General features: G+C 26.2%; 3 protein-coding genes across 11 annotated transcripts; all 3 read left to right on the top strand.

Moving 5' to 3' along the window:
* The first annotated feature begins 3056 nt into the window (after positions 1 to 3056).
* Positions 3057 to 4416, top strand: LOC105257850 (low molecular weight phosphotyrosine protein phosphatase). The gene is made up of 4 exons (XM_011268746.2): positions 3057 to 3417; positions 3564 to 3754; positions 3993 to 4154; positions 4227 to 4416. The coding sequence occupies exons 1-4, from the start codon at positions 3381 to 3383 to the stop codon at positions 4308 to 4310; spliced, it is 474 nt and encodes a 157-aa protein (XP_011267048.1). The 5' UTR covers positions 3057 to 3380; the 3' UTR covers positions 4311 to 4416.
* Positions 4417 to 5447: 1031 nt separating this feature from the next.
* Positions 5448 to 12468, top strand: LOC105257851 (low molecular weight phosphotyrosine protein phosphatase 1). Of its 5 annotated transcripts, none has more exons than XM_025413752.1 (6): positions 5448 to 5459; positions 9569 to 9650; positions 10652 to 10842; positions 10897 to 11058; positions 11385 to 11462; positions 11637 to 11684. In XM_025413752.1, the coding sequence occupies exons 2-6, from the start codon at positions 9614 to 9616 to the stop codon at positions 11655 to 11657; spliced, it is 489 nt and encodes a 162-aa protein (XP_025269537.1). In that variant the 5' UTR covers positions 5448 to 5459; positions 9569 to 9613; the 3' UTR covers positions 11658 to 11684. The 5 variants fall into 5 exon arrangements, with proteins under 5 accessions (XP_025269537.1, XP_025269534.1, XP_025269542.1 ...); XM_025413749.1 differs by lacking the exon at positions 5448 to 5459 and adding an exon at positions 6968 to 7099; XM_025413757.1 differs by lacking the exons at positions 5448 to 5459; positions 11637 to 11684 and adding exons at positions 7832 to 7913; positions 12445 to 12468.
* Positions 12469 to 13040: 572 nt separating this feature from the next.
* Positions 13041 to 22532, top strand: LOC105257852 (apoptotic protease-activating factor 1). 5 transcript variants are annotated; one of them, XM_025413632.1, is made up of 15 exons: positions 13041 to 13311; positions 14262 to 14418; positions 15292 to 15545; positions 15811 to 15994; positions 16618 to 16755; positions 16841 to 17155; positions 17254 to 17489; positions 17566 to 17695; positions 18441 to 19523; positions 20029 to 20081; positions 20162 to 20645; positions 20765 to 20835; positions 20939 to 21260; positions 21342 to 21779; positions 21865 to 22531. In XM_025413632.1, exons 3-15 carry the CDS (start codon positions 15355 to 15357, stop codon positions 22387 to 22389), a joined length of 4170 nt encoding a protein of 1389 aa, XP_025269417.1. In that variant the 5' UTR covers positions 13041 to 13311; positions 14262 to 14418; positions 15292 to 15354; the 3' UTR covers positions 22390 to 22531. The 5 variants fall into 5 exon arrangements, with proteins under 5 accessions (XP_025269417.1, XP_019885106.1, XP_019885105.1 ...); XM_020029547.2 differs by lacking the exon at positions 14262 to 14418 and having other exon boundaries at positions 16627 to 16755; positions 21865 to 22532; XM_020029546.2 differs by lacking the exon at positions 14262 to 14418.
* The last annotated feature ends 1761 nt before the right edge of the window (positions 22533 to 24293 follow it).

Raw genomic sequence — 24293 nt, 5'->3', positions numbered from 1 at the left:
AAATTCTGTATTGAAAGAAAATGAAAAATTTTGCCTTCTTGATATCTCCATCTTAAGAATGGCATTTACCGGCTGAGGAGGTTTGAGTATTTTAATGAGCCTGAGAGCTATGCCGGCGGTAACATACACCGATATTCGTATAGACTTTTCTTATATTTAAGATAATTTTAAGTATAATCTTAAATATAAAAGTGAGTTATGAATACCGATCGTAGTTATATATTGATAGAGTCATCTATGCCGGACAAGTCAAAGGGAAAGTGTCAGACTAAGAGAAATACCAAAATTATATAAATATTTGTTATATTAATTATATTAATATTTTTAAATAAAATGAAAGAAAAAGGGACAATAATCGAGAAAAAGGCAACTACAGTGATTTGAATATCTATACCTGAGAACAAATGTCCATAGAAAGTATTTCGATGGACTCCATAGGAAGGAATGACAAATGATGATAATTTTTATAATTTTAACACAAAGGAATACAATAAACCATAATAATCCAAGAACTCGAAGAAGAGAATATATTGGATAGAAATGCATAATGATTGAAAATAATTAGAAACTAAAAGACAGTGTGCAATCTTTTTATTAATAATAATACTATTTTGTAATTATATTAAATTTTATAATTTAGTACATTATATTATATAAAATATTAAGCATAAAAATATTATGCTGGTAAGAAAATTATAATAAAAGTATACAAATAATGTTGACTATATTAGAATAGAACATATGAATTCTTTATATTTTATATAAAGGAAGAGATATTTAAAATATTTTGCAACATCTATATTTTTCGAATCTTATAATAATTATAAAAGCTTCAGAAGAATCAGTGATTACTTTAACAAATTCTATACATGTATTAATAATTACATTTTTAATTTTTTTATCATTTTTATCATTTTTTAATCATTTTTAATCATTTTACTGCTAATTAAAAAGATTTATAGAAATACGATTAAAAAAGTTTTTATTCCACAACAGACATTTTGTTTTTTTGTAAATAAAAATATATAAATATGACATTGAATGTATAGAAAAATATTTATTTTATCTTTGAACATTACATTGGAAGATCACAGTATTTTTCGGGATTGAAGTCAAATTTTAACTTCTTACTTTGTGATACGACATAAATAGATATGAATCAATTAATTAAATATATATTATATTTAAATTTTTCAATGTTAATATATCTTTCGAAAAGAGATAATATATCTGTATTTATGTACACATAGAATATATATATGTAATTCCAGCGCGTGTATTTCATGTAATGTTTTAAATTGAATATATATATATATATATATATTTCTAAACATAACGCAGCTATTTCAGAATAAAGTTGTAGCGTTATATTATATGTACATATATATATTATATGTGTGTGTGTGTTTATTTGTGTATGTGTAGAGAGAGAGAGAGAAAGGGAGAGAGAGAGGACCACAAAATTTATTTAAAAAATTAAAATTAAAAATTTATTTATATTTATATACATATGCGTTTTGCTATACAGCACTGATGGCATTTCGTGTACATAGGCATTTCGTGTACTACAGGCATTTTTTACATAGCACAGAACAGAATCAGAAATTGTGCACATATATGTTACTCTCTAAGGCCGGTATTCATAGTTCGATCTTATATTTGAGATCGTCTTAAGTTCGAGCTTGAAATGCTACGCAGCTATTTGATTGGTTGAATGAGGTCTTAAGTCAACCTCCAAGCAGACTTAAGACGATCTTAAATATAAGATCGGACTATGAATACCGGCCTTAGAGAGTAACATATATGTGCACAATTTCTGATTCTGTTCTGTGCTATGTAAAAAATGCCTGTAGTACACGAAATGCCTATGTACACGAAATGCCATCAGTGCTGTATAGCAAAACGCATATGTATATAAATATAAATAAATTTTTATAAATATAAGAACTTTCGTGGACTTTGGCTTTGTAGTTCATGTCCACATTTTTTAGATTAACAGAGGGCGTATCGCTTTCAGGGATCATCTAAAAGCGGGCCATGACACCTCTCAGTCTTCTTTCTGCTAACCAATCAGCCATTGCCACGCTGCCAGCTGATTGGTCACTTCTACGCTCCCCTTGCCCCGCGAGAGAGTGGCCGCGGAACGAATCGTTGTCGCGCAGTGTTCGTTATTCCAGTGCAAGAAAACTTAGGCCGGTATTCATAGTCCGATCTTATATTTAAGATCGTCTTAAGTCTGGCCCGAGGTTGACTTAAGACCTCCTTCAACCAATCAAATAGCTGCGTAACATTTCAAGCTCGAACTTAAGGCCGGATCTACAATAGGCAATTTAAGCTTTAAGCCTTAGCCCGGGTCCACAATAGGTAATTTAAGCCCTAAGCCTTAAGAAATTGACCAATCACAGTCAAGTATGAAGAGAATATCTGACTGTGATTGGTCAATTTCTTAAGGCTTAGGGCTTAAATTACCTATTGTAGACCCGGGCTTAGGAGATTGACCAATCACAGTCAAGTATGAAGAGAATACTCGACTGTAATTGATCAATTTCTTAAGGCTTAGGGCTTAAATTACCTATTGTAGATCGGGACTAAGACGATCTCAAATATAAGATCGGACTATGAATACCGGCCTTAGTGCACGAGTTCACTGAACTGGCTGCACTAGGTCCGGAGGTAGTGCAAGCAGTGTAGAGCAACCAAGGAGGTGTTTTTTATTCCTGCACTGAATATAGCCGGCAATTTCAAAACTTAAAGGTTAATGTAATTATAAAAGTAGAAGTTTTTTTAGATAAAAAAAATTTTACAAAATTTATATTTTAATATATATACATACATATATATATATATATATATATATATATATATATATATATATATAACAGTAACTGATAACGATTTTTACTATATAAATTGTGAACATTATATATATATATATACATTACCATTATTAACAATATATATATATATATATATTGAAATATAAATTTTGTAAAATTTTTTTTTGATCTAAAAAAACTTCTACTTTTATACTTACATTAACCTTTAAGTTTTGAAATTGCCGGCTATATTCAGTGCAGGAATAAAAAACACCTCCTTGGTTGCTCTACACTGCTTGCACTACCTCCAGATCTAGTGCAACCAGTTCAGTGAACTCGTGCACTAAGTTTTCCTGCACTGGAATAACGAACGGTATCGGCTACATCAGTTCTGGAATAACGAACACTTTAGTGTACACTTTTTGAACTAGTGCAGCCAGTGCAGGAATAAAAAACAAACCTCTTATGTCATTAACATCTTGTTCGTGATGTGAAATATATAAAGTACTTTTTAAAAATTTTATTTTTAATTATATACAGAAGTAAATTGTATTTTATATCAAGATGTCACAGAAAAAAAGAGTACTTATGATATGTTTAGGTAAAAATATTATACATATAATGGAAAAAAAATGGTCTAAATTTATATAAGATGGTTATATATATGATGTTTATTAAATTAAATGATGTTTATTATGTGTGTAGTTGTAATATTTATTAATTATTTGCTAATATTTCATATTGTAGGCAATATTTGTCGTTCACCGATAGCAGAAGCTGTATTTGAAAATGAAATGAGTAAAAGAGGTTTGAAGAATCAATGGGAAGTAGAAAGTGCTGCTATAATGGGATATCATACGGGTAAAGTGCCAGATCATAGAGCTTTGAGTACGCTGAAGAAAAATGGGATCACTAGATACTCTCACAGAGCACGCCAAGTAAGACTACAGCTGAAATTAAACGTTGCAATTATAATAAATTTCCTATTAATTGTAATTGATATAAATAACAATATATAATCTTAACTTTTTTATATAAATCTTTTTTATATGAATAACTTATAAAATTTTTTTAGAAGAAATATATAAACATTATGATTAAAATTAAATAATTAATAATTGATTAGAATTATTCGAGTCATTGCTTATTGTATTTAAATCTCTTTCATTTATACAGATTACACAAGATGATTTTGATAAGTTTGATTGGATATTTGGCATGGACAATGCTAACATTCAAGATTTAAATAATCTAAAGCCAAAAGAATGTCGGGCAAAAGTGGAACTTTTAGGAAGTTATGATCCAAATGGAGAAATCATAATACGAGATCCATATTTTGTATGTCATTCTTGAACATTTATAGGATTAGGAAAAAATGCGAATGTTAAATTGTTTTTAATTTTCCTGCAGGATGGCGGTAGTGCAGGATTTCAAAAGGCTTATGAACAATGCCTGAGAAGTGTAACAGCATTTTTGAACAAACATGCAAATTAATGTGAAGAGTAATCTAAATATTAATTTAAATACAATTTTAGGAAAATACATTTTAATGTAAACTAATGAAATTTTATATTATAATTTTTCGTAATTTGTGACTGCTATTTAAAATATTGAGAATAATTATGTTTTTTTTTTTCAATTCTGAATATTTATTTCGTGATTTTTTCATTTTCAATATTAAATATTTTGAAACAAATAAAATTGAAATTCTTAAAATATATCTTTAATGTGTATGTAAAATGTAATAAAGAGTTATTTTTGTGAAGAATTGTATCTCACTTATATCTAATATATTACATTGAAAAAATAGATTTTCAATGCTTTAAAGTCTATAAAAAGTCTATAAAAAACATAATAATAAGTATATATTATATAATAAGCATATATTATGATAAATGTATATTATAAGCATTGATATAATAGAATACAAGATAAATTAAAAATTCATACATAGGCATCACAAATAAAGTTCTGAGCCAGATCACCGACGAGATATTAAAGATCGACAGTCCTAGATTTTCATGTCCACCAAGTGGACCCAGTAGGCCTGAAGATGATACAAGATTGATATCACCGACCATTTTGATTATATCAAAGACAGTTATAAAAGTTAATTAGACCATGCGAGTATTTTAGGTCATTTACTATTGTTTTATTATCGAAAATGTATAAATTGTTTATGTAGCTATTTCAAAAATAACAAAACAAACATTTTATGGTATTATCGACCATGCACAAGACATAGCCAGGTAGAAATGTTAGAGCAGGCAAGAATACTGACAGAAGTTTTGCTATCTGATGAGCAAAAAAAAGGAATATGCAAATAATTGAACAAAAATTAATTAATAATTAATTTTCCTGCTCTTGTCACTCCTCGTGGCTATGCCTCTGACTATGCATAGATTTTTCACAAGAATGGAATTTGCACATACGTATGTATATCTCCCACACGAATATATTCAAGAATCTGCCTTCATTCTTTAATAGTATCTTATTATGATCAAACAGGAAGAGAATGATGTCTTTCGAATTTAAATGGCAATATATGCTTATTTTATACATGATGAAAAGATAGAGTTTTAAAGATGATAGAATCTGCAAAAAACTGATTTTAACGTAATCTTTATTTGCCAGTAATTATAAGTATATACTGTATTGAAATATTGCAGTGATACATATGCATTATCATCAGTCGTGAGAAAGTCGTATCTCGAAAAAGTTGAATAGATATTAAATAATTCTTTTTAATCTTCCTAGAACTTATAAGCAATAATTTACAATTAGAAAGGAATCAACAATGGTGCAAAAGAAGAAAGTTCTTATGGTTTGTTTAGGTATATATTTTAATTTATTGATTGTTGATAACTTTTTCACTTATATCTTCTATTGCTTTAAAAATAAAGAATGAAAATTATTATCATTTCAATTTTTTTTCTCGTAAAAAGAATTTAATGATTGAATTAAGATTGCTTTTATATAATATATATACAGAGCGATTTATATAAAATAATCGATGTAAATATTAAGCTAAAGTTTAAGATATATAAAAAAATTCTTCATACATAAAATATTTGACATGGAGGGAAATCTCCTATAATATAAATAATATTTTTTGTAGATTGAGACTTTTGTAGATTAAAGAGGGACTTCAAGGTCTAAATTTTTTAAAAATAGGATTACTCTAATTTCTCCATATAAATCGATGCTTTACAATATTTCATTCTCTTGTAAAAAGTTACAAGAGTAAGATAGTTAGAAATTGAATAATTTACAAGATATTTTATATTTTAAGTTGACATAATTTTGCATAAACTATAAAATATGTCGTAAAATATTCATTTTTCGATTACTTGACTTTAATGCTTTTATGCAGATTAGACTAATGAAACGAATTGTGTATCGAAAATTTATTAAAAATTAAAAATATAAAAATATATTTTTTTAAATATAATGTATTTGATATGTAAAATTAAATATTTTTATTAAATATATTTTAATGTGAAATATATATTTTTATCGTATATATTTATAATATGTTTTTATAGAATAGAATAATCCTAAATTTTTCATTTATTCATTTTTTAAACGAATTTATTCATACATAATATATAAATTAATTATATATTATGCATAAATAAATTATTAAATTTATTATATTTATATTTGTATATCACATACATCGAATCTTTCTATGCAAAATTTATAAAAAATTGAGAGAAAGAAATATTTGTGCATGTAAATATTTTTATTAAAAGAAATTATTTGAAACATTTGAATTACAGCTGTAAATATCGCAATTAGTTTGCGGCAATTTGTAAATAACATGTTTTTTAAAATATTCCCAAATTAAAGTCGAATGATTTTTTTCACATAGGAAATAAATGCCGTTCTCCTATGGCAGAAGCAGTGTTTCAGGATCAAGTGCGAAAAATGGTTTAGTCCGATTTTTGGAAGGTGAAAAGTGCTGCTATTTTGGACTATTACATAGGTAATGTTCCAGAACCTAGAGCAATGTCCACTCTTCGAAAGGAAGGAATTACGAATTACTCTCATATCGCGAGACAAGTGAGTCTGAAATCTTTTTTATATGAAATTTTTTGTTGACAAAAATTATTTTCAGGTCAAAAAAAAAAGATTTCTATAAATTCGATTGGATATTCGGAATGGATAAGGATATTATGCACGAACTGTATAAGATGTGACCAAAGGATAATCGAGCGACGATTGAACTACTTGGGAAATATGATCCGGATGGAATAGCTGTTATAAGAGATCCCTTATTTGTATGTTTTATTGCATAAGATTTTTCTCATATAAAAAAAATGAAAGTTTCCTATATTTAATAGATCAAGCATTCTTTATTGTATTTTTCTAATACGTAATTATATAAATTTTATATTTATATTTTAATATTAAAAATTTCTAATATTATATTCTATATTAAAAATTTTTAATATATTAAATTTTAAATTCATAAATATATACAAGTATATCTAATATAAATTTTTCTATCATAAAATTAATCAATAGATCTTTTTTGTTAATAAGATATTGGTAGTACTGGATTTGAAAATACCTTTCAACAAGCTTTAAGGAGTCAGGCGCTCATTTTTGGAAATGAAAATGGTATTTTATCCTATTCTTTTAGAGCATTATTTAAAGAAAAATTTAAAAAAAAGATAATTGTATTTTTTGTGAAAGTATTCTTTACAAGATCTATTTTAATATCTTTTTGTGAATACTCATATATTTTCATAAAATAAATAATTAAAATATATTTTACATTATATTATAAACAAAATATAAACAAAAAATAAAATATCAGAAATTTTTATTTTAAGGAAATACTAAATATTCAAAGAAAAAAGATTCGATATAATCTGTATGGATACAATCGGGGATACGCTCTGAATGCTTTGAAGCTTTTGATTGATCAATCAGATTACAAAAATCTTCACTCCTTTTATTCTGATTGGTCAAACAAACGCTTCAAAGCAATCAGAATGTCTTCTCGATCAGATGAAAAAATAGAGTTTTAAAGAATGGCGGAATCTGCAAATTGGTTTTAACATTGTCTTTATTTATCAGTAATTATAAGTATGTACTGTATTGAAAATATTGCATATATTGATATTAGACACTTAGGCCCGGTCCAACAGTGGCTAGTTAGCTTAATTAGTAGTTAAGTAACCACTGAAACAAAATTCGGTAAGCTAGGTTAGATTTTGACAAGTTGCATTTTCGCAAAATAATATACATAAGTGAAATATTGAAAATTTATAAATTTTGTAAATAAATGTATGTATATTTTCAATATTTCACTTATGTATATTTTGCGAAAATGCAACTTGTCAAAATCTAACGTAGCTTATCGAATTGGTCACTGTTGGACTGACCGAACCTTATAATCAGAGATCAGAGATGCACCAATGACTCCCCACCACGATTTCTATCCGCCATCTTATACCCTATGACGTCATTAACATCACATATCCTTGTGTTTCGAGTCTAATCATACTGTAACAAAACGAGTTTGCTATATGAAGCATTTGGCAGTGTCTATTTGATTTAATTATTCTTATTTCTACGTTGAGTAAATCATTTAAATGTATAGTGACGCTATATTATATTTTATCTTTCTTATTATCTTTCATAATAATATCATAATAAATGCAAAATGTAAAATATATATTAACATATAATATAAATATATCAATGCATTTAGATATACAGGGTGTCCCAAAAGTCCCGGACCGGTCGAATATTTCATAAACTATGCACTTTAGAAAGAAATGTTTCAGACAAAAGTTGTATAGCTTGAAGGAGGCCATCAGATAGTGGCAATGATTTGACATGAGAGAGTCATTTGAAGGTGACGTAAAGGTCACCTTCAATTTCTTAAATGGAACCTCCTATTTTTTATTACATATTCGTATAGCTTATCTCGAGAGCTTTCCAAAACTATAATAAAGTATTTCTTCATTGAGTATTTTTCGAGTTATGAGGCTTGAAATCATTTCTTAATTTTGCAGAACCATAAAATATCTAGTAAAATATTCATTTTTCGATTATCTTACCTTAATACTTTTATGTACAAAATAATGAGAGGAATTAATTGGTGTAAAAAAAACACATAGTTGTTTTGAAAAAAAATATGTAATTGTTAATTGCAAATTACATATTTTTTTTCTTAAAAACAACTATGTTTTTTCTTTACACCAATTGATTATTTACGTCACTTTCAAATGACTCTCCAAGATCGAATCATTGCCACTATCTGATGGCCCCTTTCAAGCCATACAACTTTTGTCTGAAACATTTCTTTCTAAAATGCATAGTTTATGAAATATTCAACCGGTCCGGGACTTTTAGGACACCCTGTATAATAATATATATAATATATAAACATAATTTGGTAATTTTTTCAATTATTATAGCAGTTCTTCCTAGCAAAACAATCTTTCTCAATTTAAAAAAAAATTATGTAAGCTAATTGAGATTATGTTATAAACTTATAATATTACATATAATATCATATAATATTACATAATATATGAAAAAGACGTCATGGGGTACAAGATGGCGGAAAAACCATGATTTTACAGTGATCAATCAAAAACTGTTCGTCATTGGCGCTATTAGTTTCTGATTATATGTCGCTAATTGATACATATGCACCATCATCAGTTGTGAGAAAGTCGTATCTGGAAAAAGTTGAATATATATTAAATAATTCTTTCTGATTTTCCTAGACTTTATAGACAATATATAACTTGCAATTGGAAAGGAATTAAAAAATGGTGGAAAAGAAGAAAGTCCTTATGGTTTGTTTAGGTATACACTTTAATTTATTGATTGTTGATAATTTTTTGAATTATTTCCTATTGCTTTAAAAATAAAGAATGGAAATTATATATTATCATTTCAATTTTTTTTCTCGCACAAAAATTTGATGGTTGAATTAAGATTGCTTATATATAGTATGCTTATATATATACAGGGCGATTTATATAAAATAATTGATGTAAATGTTAAATTAAAGTTGAAAATATATAAAAAATATATAGAAAACATTTGATATGGAGGGGAACCTCCTATAATATAAACAATTTGTTTGTAGATTGAGAATTTTTTTGTAGATTAAAAGGACTTCAAGGTGTATCTAATTTTTTAAAATGGGATTACTTTAATTTCATATAAAGCAATTCTTCACAATATTTCATGTAAAAAGTTATAAGGATAGCCAAAAATTGAATAATTTACGAGATATATATATTAAATTGACATAATTTTGCATAAACTATAAAATATCTCGTAAGATATTCGTTTTTCGATTACTTGACCTTAATGCTTTTATGCATAGATTAATGAAACGAATTGCGTATCGAGAATTTATACAAAATTAATAATATAAGATATTTTAAAAAATTTTAAATATAATGTATTTGATATGTAAAATTAAATATTTTTATTAAATATATTTTAACGAAAAATATATTTTTATCACATATATTTATTGTACATGTTTTTATAGAATAAAATAATCCTAAATTTTTCGTTTTTGAATTTATTCATACGTAATATGTAAATTAATACATATATATATTTATATTCGTATATTACATTGAATCTTTCTATGTAAAATTCATAAAAAATGTGAGAAAAAAAATATTTGTACATATTTGTAAATATTTTCATCTATTAAAAGAAATCTTTTGAAAAATTTGAATTCCAGCTTGTGAATATCATATATAGTTTATGAATATTTGTAGCAATGTGTAAAAAACATATTTTTTTAAATATTCCCAAATTGGACTCGAATTATTTTTTCACAGGAAACAGTTGCCGTTCTCCTATGGCAGAGGCAGTGTTTCAGGATCAAGTACAAAAAATGGGTTTATCTGATTTTTGGGAGGTAGAAAGTGCTGCTATTTTGGACTATCACATAGGTAATGCTCCAGAACCTAGAGCAATGTCCACTCTTCAAAAGGAAGGAATTACGAATTACTCTCATATCGCGAGACAAGTGAGTCTGAAATCTCTTTATATAAAATTCTTTTTTGACAAAAATTATTTTTAGATCACAAAAAATGATTTCTATAAATTCGATTGGATATTCGGAATGGATAAGTATATTATGAGCGAACTGTATGAGATGCGACCGAAGGATAAGCGAGCGACGATTGAACTACTTGGGAAATATGATCCAGCTGGAATAATTACCATAAGAGATCCTTTATTTGTATGTTTTATTGCATAAGATTTTTCTCATATAAAAAAATGAAAGTTTCCTATATTTAATAGACAAGCATTCTTTATTGTATAAAAATATACAATTAATATAAATTTTATATTTATATTTTCATATTAAAAGTTTCTAATATTATATTAAATTCTATATTAAAAATTTCTAATTATATATTAAATTCTATATTGTATAGATAAAATTATATATTAAATTATATAATAAATTAATTATATATTAAATTTATAAACATATAAATATATAAATATATCTAATATAAATTTTTTTACCATATAATTAATCAAGATTTTTTTTATTAATAGGACGTTGGAAGTGCTGGATTTGAGACAGCCTTTCAACAAGCTTCAAGGAGCGTGCGCTCATTTTTGGAAATGAAAATGGTATTTTATCCTATTCTTTTAGATTTTATTTCTTTTAGATATTATTTTAAAAAAAATTAAAAAAAAAGATGATTGCATTTTTTGTGAAAGTATTATATTCTTTGCAAGATCTATTTTAATATCTCTTTATGAATACTCATATATTTTCACAACTAATTAAAATATGTTTTACAGGATATTATAAACAAAAAATAAAATATCAAAAATTTTAATCTTATGGAAATACTAACTATATTTTTAAAGAAAAAAGATTCATGTAATTGAAGAAATAATGTTCATATAATTTATAGATATCTTTAAGCACAGATTATCTGTATATATTATACAATATTTTTGAAATTGAGATCTCTCCTTTTTCCTATTACAGAATATATATTTTTTAAAAATTTATATGATCACATTCGATCATTAATTAATTCCTTAATGAGTGATCGTGTTTCTGAATCTATTGATTATATACCTACAATTATATTAGATAAATGTAGATGTAGATAAATGTAGATAAATGTGTAGATTAAGGATCCATTTGAAATAATTTTGATTTTGACATATGTCCTCAAGATTATAATATTTTAAAAAGTTTTTCAGTTTTGCTCGTTATTTTTATTAAAAAATTGTTATTAAATTTAATGAATAAAATGAATAAATTAATCAAATTGAATGATAAGAACAAGAGTATTAAATGCGGTATAATCTGAACTTCTTTGAATATAAATTTTATATTATATTTAAATATATAAGTAAATTCATAGGTGAGAATTTCAGAAATTCTGTTTTTCCCTCTCATTCTCATCTCCACTGACAAATTCTAAACTTTATTAACTCAATATATGCATTTATGTACAAATGTACAAATAGAATCATGTATATAATTTATGTGGAATCATACAATTATAAATTTGATTTTATATATATATATATATATATATATATATATATATATATACAGGGTGTCTCAGTTATCTTTCGTTATCTTTTAAAGATTCCTGGGATCATCTGAAGACGATTTTTCCTCAACGAAATGTGTCGAGGCTTAATAATTTTCAAATTATAAGTGATTGGAAATAAGGTGTTTTTTGTAAACTAAGCTTTGTAGAAATAAAATATTAATGGAACCACATTTTTTGATTAATTTTAAATAGAGTTTATTTTAGCTGAATTTTAATTTAAGACTTAATTGCAAAGATATATGATGACAAAAATCGGGAACATGCAAAAAATGATGGCCTTCATTGACATTTTTGCTGAGGAAAAATCGTCTTCAAATGATCCCAGGAATCTGTCTTTGAAAGATGACGGAAGATAACTGGGACACCCTGTATATATATATATTTTTTCTTTTTTTTTTTCTTGGAAGTTTTATATAAATTATTATTTATAATATATGTGTTGTATATATATATGTTGTTAAAACATAAAAATTATAACAAATAAAAGAATTAATAATTTATATAGATCATAACAAGAAAAAAAAACATGTGTATAGAATCTTAATACAAGTTTATTATGGCATGCTGGAGTCGATTATGCGTCAATGACCACAATGACTCACGCATGCGCGCGAAAGTCCCATCGGAGAGATTTGTCCCCTGCCACTGGCTGCAGTAGCCATTCAATACCCCGTATGTATTTGGTCGGTGGCAGTCTGTGATCTTTCTAACAGCGTCAACACCTGCAAGTACTGTATTGTTCTTACGGCGAGAGATTAGTTGAATATTTTCGAACAAAGAGTTGGAGAGAGACTCCTGTTGATCCCGTGAAGATTGATTTTACATCCGAGGGATTAATGTACGAGATAAATAATCCTTCAGATGTGAAATATAACATCTATTCTTCTAGGAAAAAAAAGGTTAGTAAGAAAGAAAGAGCGGGTAGTTCGCGAAATAAAGGAGAAAATGAAGATTCGCGAATATAAGGATCAAAATGGCGATTCTATAAAATGTTGCGCGAGAACAAAAAAAAAAAAAAAGACGAGACGTGAGAAAAGATCGTGATATACGTTCCAATTCAGAATATTAAAAAAAAAGATTAAAAAATATACAGGACATATCGGAAATCGTGGTACAAATGCAATGGAGATAATTTTTTTTATGCAAATACGAGTAAAAAATGTAGGGAAAAATTTGTTCATATGAAATTTCGTTTTTTGAGAAAATTGAATTTTTGCTTTTCACGAGAAGAGATATTACATATATATTTTTAAAAAAAATTCAATTTTCTCGAAAAACGAAATTTCATATGAACAAATTTTTCCCTACATTTTTTACTTTTATTTGCATAAAAAATTATATCTCCAATGCGGGGAAAAAGAAGAAATGAATATTTATCGGAAGAAGAGAATACCGTAAAAATATGACGCATAAAAAAGACACATAAAGAAAGCTCCTTTTTTTATTATTCGATCTAAAACTCGTATTTTTATGAAATCACGATTGATAAATTTTATCGATTTGCGCAGTATTTGGGATTTATCATTAGGATAATCTTTTCTAGCTTTGCAATCGTAAGAAAATTAGTATATTATTAATAAGTTCATTTTTCAAGGTCAGATTGCATCAGCATTTTGGATTTAAGTAGAACTTATATATATATAAATATGTATTTATTTTTATTTCTCTCCTTCAAATTAATAAATTTATTATATAATAAATATATATCTGTCTAAACATGGGATATAATAAATATATATCTGTCTAAACATGGGATAGCATTTTTTGTTGGAAGAGTTCATTTATATCATTAAATATCACACATATGTATTATATAATGTGTGATATTTATATATATTTTTCTAATAAGGTGAACAGATTATATATACTATGAAGATATAAATATGTAAAGCTAAAAGTGATGATAAAGATGAGATTCTGGAACAATTTCATCATTGAATATATATTGCAAATGATATATTGATATTTACAGTAACGCATTGCTTTATGTGATTCTGCAAAATGATGTATGTATATTTGTATTCACACTCAAAATAGATATTAAATAAATAGATTTTATTATGTATTTTTCTTTATCATTGTTTACACTAACAAATTATATTCAAGGAAAATAGGTGATGAAGATAAGTGCCCAGATAGCAAAATACTAGCAGATTGGCAGCAGATTTGATCAGAATCCCACACCAAAACCATAGCCATCTGTGTTCGCATTAAGCTTGTGTTCTGTCGGCAGATGTGAGCAGATTGGCAACAGAAACCATGCAGATCCTGCTAACAGGTAATGTGAGAAGATTGCATTGCGCAGACCCTTCAATTTCTGCTGCCAATCAGACATCAAACTGCGTTGCGCAGGTCCTGCTTAATTTCTGCTGCCAATCTACTATGATAATTCTGTACAAATCTTATTTGATTTCTCTTTACTGACCTGCTGTTAATTTATGTCAGCAGGTTTTGCAGTATTTTTGGTGACATTCTGCTTTCATTATTTAATGTAACAGGTCTTGTATACAATCTGTAATCTTTCTGTTGACAAAAATTTGTCGCAGATGTTTGCAAAAATTGTTGCAAAAAATGTTATGCTCGAACAGACTTTGCTATCTGGGTAGATTTTATTATATATTTTTGTATTTATTACACTATATCAAAATAAAAGTTACATTATTAACATTACAAGTTATACTTCTTATAATTCTTTAATATAATTCTTTCTTTAGGGTTTTCTCCACTGGAGTTTGTGAAATTTATTAAAACTAGATAGAATTGTATATATGTGTTAGAATTTAATTATATATAATTTATATATAATTATATATAAATTAATTATATATAATTGAAATTAGTAGAAAATTAAATGATTTATCATAATTAATTCTTTTTAGATATATATTAAATTTGTGACGAGACAAGCTATAGTATTGGAATTTGGATTATAAACTTTAATCATGATGGAGCAGTTTCATCAGGAAATTCTCCGCCAATTGAGAAAAAATATAATCGATGATTTAGATATTGAGAATGACATTTTAGAACCTTTACAACGCAATAAGATTTTAGAAAGAAATGATATTGAGAACATTTACACTGGGGTTTCTAAAGAAGAAAGAGCAGAAAAATTGTTACATATACTTCCAAGGTATGTTTATACTTTCTTTTGTTTTATATGTGCACATGTTTAATCTTTCATATCTGTTTTTACCTTAATTGTTATTTAAATTTTTATCCTATTTTTACTAATAAATAACACTAATCATATGCTGCAATTTATGCTAACAATTATTTATTTAACAATATAAAACTTACAATAAACAGAGAGTTCGATATAATATAATACATAATAAATCATTTTATCACATATAATATGTAGTAAATCATTATGTTTTTGTATTAACATTTTTAAGATGTGGCCCACATGCTTTTGATGTTTTTCATCAATCCTTAAAACATCACTACATCTGGCTTAGTGAGCAAATAGATAAATTGTTATGTAATTACAAAGTAGAAAGCAATGAAGAAGTAGATTTTTATGTTGGACCTGCTAATATGCCACCCCTTTCTCCATTGACAGTTACCAGAGAAGAAAAGGTATAATTACAAGTATAATATCTATATGATATTAGATTATATGAGTCATTATCTGACCACATTTTGATTATAAGTTCTGATGTGATAAGATAAAATTATATCTGACATATTATCCCTATAATACATATTACAAAGTATATGTCAGATTATATTATTACACAAAAGAAGGTATTTATATCGCGTAATCTTTGTGATAAAATTACTTTAAATATTTTTAAATATAAAGAGAAGTTGTAGCTTTTTTTCTTTCATAACATCAGATGTAATATATTTAATTTTGTGGTATTATAGATGTTATGATACATTATTTCGTTTTTTCTTATTGACTTTTGTTTCTTTCCATGCATACATATGGAATCTAAATTGTAAGTTTATACTAAGTTACTCAATTTCACTACTTTTATACAGCTTGAATACACACACACACATAAGTTAACATAATGAAATAATACAATAAGTCATATAATAATACAATAAGTCATATAATAATAATAATCTATAATAAAGTCATATATATATAACAGCATGTATATATGTATATGTGTGTATTTTTGAACTGTGTGTAATTTTAATTACCTAATTTATAAAATAAAATTTTATTATATAATATATTATGTTTACAGATTATACAGTTGACGACGGCTTTACAACAATTGAAACCTGCAGAATACATTGTATTACATGGTATGAAGGGATTTGGAAAATCAAGTCTAACTGCTAATAGTCTTCAAGATAAAAGATTACCGAAAAATGTATTTTCTGTATGTTTTTTTCGTTATTAGGCGCCCTTAATAATTTAATATTATATTTTGCATACAAATTATTTTTCCTTTATTTTTATTTTAGAATCAAATTTATTGGATTAAATTTACATGCGATCGTTCAATCGATGACGAAATACTAATTCAGTTAAACACGCTCTATCATAACATGAAGAACTTGGCAATACAACCAGAACAATCATTCACTCTGCTGGAGAAAGATTCTTTAATCCGATTTTTTGAAGGTTATTTTTGCCAGCCAGATAATCGCAATGCTCTACTGATTTTAGATGGTGTATCTGATAAAAAGATTGTTAACGCTTTTGATTTTAAATGTAAAACTCTGGTTCTTACTGCTGATATCAATGTCGTAGAAGGAAAAGTATATAAGAAAATAGAGGTATATATTTAGATAATTAGAATATATATTTCATTTTATGATTGTATATATGCGTTAAAGTATATAATTATTTTTAACAAAATGTGCATTGTTTTCAGATGAATGATGGATTTACAGAAACAGAGACATTAGGTTTGTTCGCTAAAGTGCTGGAAATGGACGTGGACAAACTACCTATACAAGCAAAAAGAATTCATGAAGAATGTAAGGGTATGCCATTGCTCATTGCCATGTTTGCTGCGCAATTTGAAGAATTTAAATTTGACATGAAAATGCGCTCTAATAGATGGAAATACTATCTTGAATCCTTGAAAAAGAAGGATGCAAAAAACAAGTATAAGCATTATATAATTTTTAAATATAATTTAATTTCTAACAATATTAATAAAATTATATTGAAATTGTTACAGAGTAATAAGAGAATTTTTTAAGAAACAAGAAACTATTTTTGATATGTGTATTGCACAATTAAAACCAAATTTGAAAGAATATTATAAAAATTTCGCTATTTTTAATGAAGAAGTTAACATAACTTCAAAGGTATAGTAAATTTATAACATTTGTTAATTCATTAGATATGCAATTTACACACAATGCATGAAGATTTACATCAATGTTGTCATTCATAGAGAAGTATGGGTTAAATTAAAATTGTATAGTTTTAAAGAAAATATAAAACTGAAATGAAATGTTTAAGTGAAAGGGTTTTGGACATTTGAAGATGATTCTTTTAATAATTTTTTAAATAGAGATATTTTTTTAAGCGGGATATTACTATATTATTTGCATTGAAAAACAATATGTAGTACATTACATATTGTTTTTGACTGCAAATAATATAATAATATTCCGCTTAAAAAAATATCTCTATTTAAAAAATATCATTAAAAGAATCATCTTCAAATGTTCAAAAGTGTTTTTAAATACAAATAATACAGAAAAATATGTATTGCCATCCTATTATAAAAATAATACATGTTACTATTTAAAAAATCGAAGTTTTGTAAAAAAATATTTTGTAAAAGAATCATGTATAAAAGATCGAAATATTTATTTATTATACATTAATATAAAGAAATATTGAAGTTTTGTTTTAGTGTATGCATTATTTAATGTCAAATTTCCAAAACATTTTTACTTGAAAAAATTTTATTTTATTTACTTTATATCTTCCTTAAAACTATTCCATTTTAACCCATTTCTCTCTACAGATAATCATATTTAAATTATAATTTCATGCTTTCTTTTTTTTCCTCAATTAATAATTTTTAATAACTTTTTTTAGACTCTATCAATTCTCTGGGATGAAGATATATATCAAGTTGACGAACTGATGCTTGATTTGTGCCATAAATCTCTTGCAGCCAAAAAATGGAATGAGGACTTGAAAAGTTATATTTATGGCATACACGATTTATTGTTATGTCACCTAAGAACAAAACTAACGCAAGAAGAATTAAGACAGATGCATATATCTGCTATTGAAAAATATCGCAAACATTGCGATTACGATTTTTCAAAATTGCCAGATGATAATTATATTTATTCCTATATTGGCCATCATTTGGAAGAAGCAGAGTTGTTTAACGAGTTTCCGAAACTTTATTTGGACTTTGGTTTCATTCAAGCTAAAATAATTCATTCAGGTTTAACAGACCTATTGTTGGATTTGAAAAAATACAGAGGACATATTATATATTTCGATAATAGAACACAACTCAATGATATCGAAAAATTTCTCCAAGAACAAGCACATATTATAATAGAACATAGACGAAAGAAATGCTTGGATATAATTCAAATTGCAATGAACTATCCATATGAAGGATACGTTATGCAAACTGCCAAACAACTAGCTATGACAAAAGGGCAATACCTGTATTTATCTCATCATAAAAACCTTGAACATGTGAATACATCCTTAACTCACGAACTACCAATGGACATCTGCACGTCAGTTTTCACAGACTATTCTAATTGGATTTTGATTGGGACCAAATCGGGTAAAATAATCTTGTGGAATTGCAAAAACAATGAGCAACAAGTTTTTAACGGTCATAACCATGAAGATTCAATTAAAAAACTTATTGTATCTACGAATGGTGATTGCTTCTTATCATTAAGCAGTGCTGGTATAATAAAGCTATTTCCTCTTCATTTGAATGATGAATTAGAATCTAATGATCACAATACACACTTGGAAAGCCCACGACAAAAACAAAGTTCCTGGTCTAACATTTTTAAAAATAATAATGATTTAGACGATAGTGTGGTAAAATTCTCGATCAAAGATGAAATGGTATTGGACATGGCATTTGGATACAACGAGCAATATGTTGTTGCATGCACTAATAAATCAAGAATTCAGGTATTTGTTATATTAATGTAATAAATATTTCAATCTTCCTTTTTCTTTTTTTATTTATTGATATATTTCAAAATATTCGTTTTCTTCAAAATACATACAATAAATAAAGAGAGAGAAAAAAGGGAGATATATTTTTAATAAATATTTGAATCTCCCTTTTTCTTTTTTTTTTTTTTTATTGATACATTTCAAAATATTTGTTTTCTTCAAAATACATACAATAAATAAAGAGAGAGAAAAAAGGGAGATATATTTTTAATAAATATATGAATCTTCCTTTTTCTTTTTTTATTTATTAATATATTTCAAAATATTTGTTTCCTTCAAAATACATATAATAAATAAAGAAAGAGAAAAAAGGAAGATATTGCCTTTTCTTTCCTGCACTCCAATTACTATGCTTTAGTTCTTACTTGCCAATTTTACTATTTCATAATTATAATATGTACAATATATTATTCATTTTTTTTTTTCTCTCTATGATGTCTTGTACATTTTTTTTTAGATGTGGAATCGAAAGGGGGAACTTGTTTTTACTGAAGAAAAAAAAGAGCCCACGTAAGTATAATTGTACATATAAATGATAATGTGTATATATATGTGTTAGTATAACATAATACAGCATGCATTTATTACAGGGAAATTATAACGAAAATAACATTTACGGCTGAATGTTCGTTATTACATATAATGGACGAATCAAAGATGTCTTTTTCTGTATATACAAACTGCAATAATTACGCTAGTTATCGATATCTCGCCTGTTTCAATCCTTGTCTGTTGCGATCAACAGACAAAAAGGTCATCTTTTTTCATCATATACCTAAAAAAGATAACTGGTTGATGATCGTTACCGAAAAGCAAGCTCTACATGTAAAATGGTGTTGGGATGGGTACAACGTGCACTCTTTCGACAAACAAAGAAAGGTTTGCATTGAAAATGGACCTGTAACTTATGTTTGTGCAACTATAACTTATGATGGTGAATATATGATTACGGCTGACTCTGCGGGTTATATAAATGTATGGCAAACCTCAGGTGGAGACCCAATTATCGCTATTTACAAAAGTCGTGTCACATCTTTAGACACTTATCATTTAGAAGAAGAAGGCTGTCACATTGTACGTATTATTCTTTATTATTAATTAATTAATATATTTATAAGATTTGTTATTTAAAAGATTAATTAAATTTGTAAGATTGTTTGAAATGATGGGGTAATTTCTTTTTTTTCTTTCAGATATGTGGAAACGGGAAGAGATCATTTTACAAATGGAAATTTCCAACACAGGAATTGAACAAAAAACCAGGGTAATACGTTTGAACATTATTTTTACACTACTTTCTCTTATACATCTACACTTTATTTTTTAAACCTAAATCTTCTAACATCATTTCTTTTGTTCAATTGCAGGAAATATTCATTTGATGCAATAGTTAAGCCTTATGACCAAAGAGACATTATAGTCAAGGAAAGCCAGTTAAAGAAAATAATCATCTCATATGGGGAAGAAACAATAGAACTTGACTCAAATGGAAAAATAGTAAACTTACAACTTTCTTCTGATGGAAAGGAAGTTGTATATGTCACAGGAAAAAACCTTATGGTATATAACATAACAACCAGGACGTCCAGTTTTATTTTGAATCTGGAAAAAGTAAACATATTTCTGAAGATTATAAACGTCTGTAATTCCAATATAATAATGTGTGAGCAAAATGATAATGATATATCGGTAAGTTCCTAATTCAATTACCTTACAATATAAATATTCAAAATATTTTAAATATTAATACTTTTATTAATACTTCAATAGATGTGGCAACATACTAATCTGATAGGAACGATACCTGCAACTATGATCGATAGATCTAGAAATATAACTGCAAGACTAATCAATATTCACAAATTAATGGACAATCATGTGGCAATAATAACACAAACTGACATAAAAATAATTCAGTTTAATTTATGCACTGAAACTTGGAAATTAACAAGCATCACTAAATTTCATCTATCTTCACATATTTCATTTAGTTGTGTTAGTCGCAACAAAATTTACTTGGCGGTCTTAAGTGAAGCGTATGAGTTAGCTTTATATTACTTTTGCAAGAACAAAACAGTATTACCGCCTTATATGGAAATGAATGAAGACCCTTATTTTATTCATCTATTTCCATGGAAAGTAACTTGCTGTGATATTTCGCAAAATGAACAGTTTATCGCCGTTGGAACTGAAAAAGGACAAATTTCTGTAAGTTTCTTTCACGATTTAGCACGACTTGGCTCATTAATTACATGCTTGTATGAATTTAATTTTATCTTTCTTTCGTTTTTAGATTATAGATATAAGAAAACAAATAGAGATCATTCAATTATCTTTCCACAAAGATCCTATTATACAATTGTTTTGGGCTCCGACTACCATAGATGTTTCGATTTTACTATCAGTAACAAATAATGAGTTAGTTTGGTGGAACATTGCTTTAGCAAAGAGCACTATGAAGAGAACTCGAATGGGTATCAGGCATAGCACAAGTACTCCATCATTCAACCTAAATCCATTTGGAACCCTACAAATGCCTAGCAGTCGAAGTATGGATGCCAATATATCTAATTTACAAAACAATGTATTAAATGCAGATATTTCTGCCAACGCCATTCGTACCGTAAGTGAATATTGGACAGACAAAAGAGGCAGAGATCCCGAAATGCCAGAATTATTAGCAGTTGTCGAATTACCACCAAATCCACATACCAAACTACATGTTTCTACAGATTTTACCAAATTCATGACAGTTGATATGTACGGATCTGTTAGTATATTTAAACTCATTGATTATAATAATATTTCAAAAGTATAAGATTATAATAACTCAGAAGTATACAGACTTAATTTTAATATGCAATACTGTAAATATGCAATTATATGTGATAATAGTATTATTGCAGCAAATGTAGATACAAATTTTTAAAAAATACGATTTTCAATGCATTTGTATCTATTGTTATAATTTGAAATATTATGTCGTTATAAGTAAAGTAAAAAAGTAATAAAGTAAAAAAAAGTGATAATATATAATTGCAATATAGATTACAATAAGATACACAAATTAATACGTGTATCTATATTATTTATAATGACACAATATGTATCATATAACTATGTTTTGCATATTACATATGCTTCAGTTTACGTTAGTGACATATATATACATATATCTATTTGTCATATATCAACATCAATATTGCTGCCACATGCATTTATCAGAAAATTAGTACTTATAAATTACTACTTATGTAGTAAAATTCCTTCATAAATGTGCATTTTTTTACAATGGAGCTTTTTCTCGCTCAATATATAAAATATAAGCACTACTGCAATATAATAGAATAATTAGATTGTTAATTATAATTAATATACATATTAATAATAAATTTAATATACCTTTGTGCCATTCATAAAATCTTTTATAAATATATTGCCATATATGAGTGCCAAATATCTTACAGATATATTTTAATCTTTTTGCAAGTTTGCTGACTTTTTATAAATGCTACTTCATTTTTATTAAAGTATTTTAGAAACTTCTCTGAAATTAATAATCCGTATATGATAAGAGTGTTTTCTAAAAATTTTATATTGCTTTTGTATTAATGTTACATTAAAGATGAACATAAGACTGATAAATGTGATGGCTCATCAATTTTACTGGATTCATCCAGTTAAATAATTGCAATGTATATAGCAATTAATAGCATTATATGCACACAATTAATGGTACTAATAATAACTTATAATAATTTATATATATATATAAATTATAATAATTTTATATATATATATATATTGTAATTATATATATAATTACAATATATATATGTATATAATATATTATATATATATATATATATATATATAATTATTTACATAATTAGTTCGAATATAATGATACCATGGTCACAACCGACCTTATTCTTTTATTATAGGATAAAAATAGGGATGTTCCATTGCTTCACGAACAATTAATCTTTCATAATGATCATAGCGTAAAAGTTTATCAAGAGAATCCAAGCTTTCAGATGATACTAGATGCTGATTATCCGAATGTACAAAACGTTCCACATCATTTATGCGAATGTCAAATCTAGAATGTCATTGAAACGAGGATCTCATTCAATATGATACTTGTCAAGCTATTCAATTCCTCAGTCCTAAGAATTTTTGCAATTCGAACTAATTGTATAAATATTAAATATTATAATTTTGTAATTCCATGTGCCTTATATATATACATATATATTATACACAAATATGTCAGATCTTTTTAGTAAAACTGTGTATATGATGTAATTATATTGCTGCCAGTGCAAAGCTACATTGTGCAATCTATCTTTTTTTTATTCAATTGTATTATATTATATATATTTTAATGCTTTTGAAACATAGAGAAAAAGTTTCACTAAATTTATAGTTGCTCAACTATGTAAAATATAAAAAAAATATATCTTTTATCATTAATAAAATTTTATAAGATTTTTTTGTTATTTTTAAAATAACATTTCTATTTATCATTTCTTTCTGTTAATGTTATAAAATGAAGTTTTCAATCTTGTTAAGTTATCATGTCAAGTATTGCACGTATTGATCTTATATATTTTTATTGTATACAGTAAAAAAAAATAATTATATCTCGATAAGAAAATTTTTCTATATCCAAATTATTAAGAAATGTTATTGTATATATAAAATGTTTTCACACATATA

The sequence above is a fragment of the Camponotus floridanus genome, unplaced genomic scaffold (assembly GCF_003227725.1).
Source record: "Camponotus floridanus strain SB8 unplaced genomic scaffold, Cflo_v7.5 scaffold11, whole genome shotgun sequence".
NCBI lineage: Eukaryota > Metazoa > Arthropoda > Insecta > Hymenoptera > Formicidae > Camponotus > Camponotus floridanus.
The sequence above is the reverse complement of the archived record's forward strand: the minus strand, read 5'-3'. Positions and strand labels throughout refer to the sequence as shown.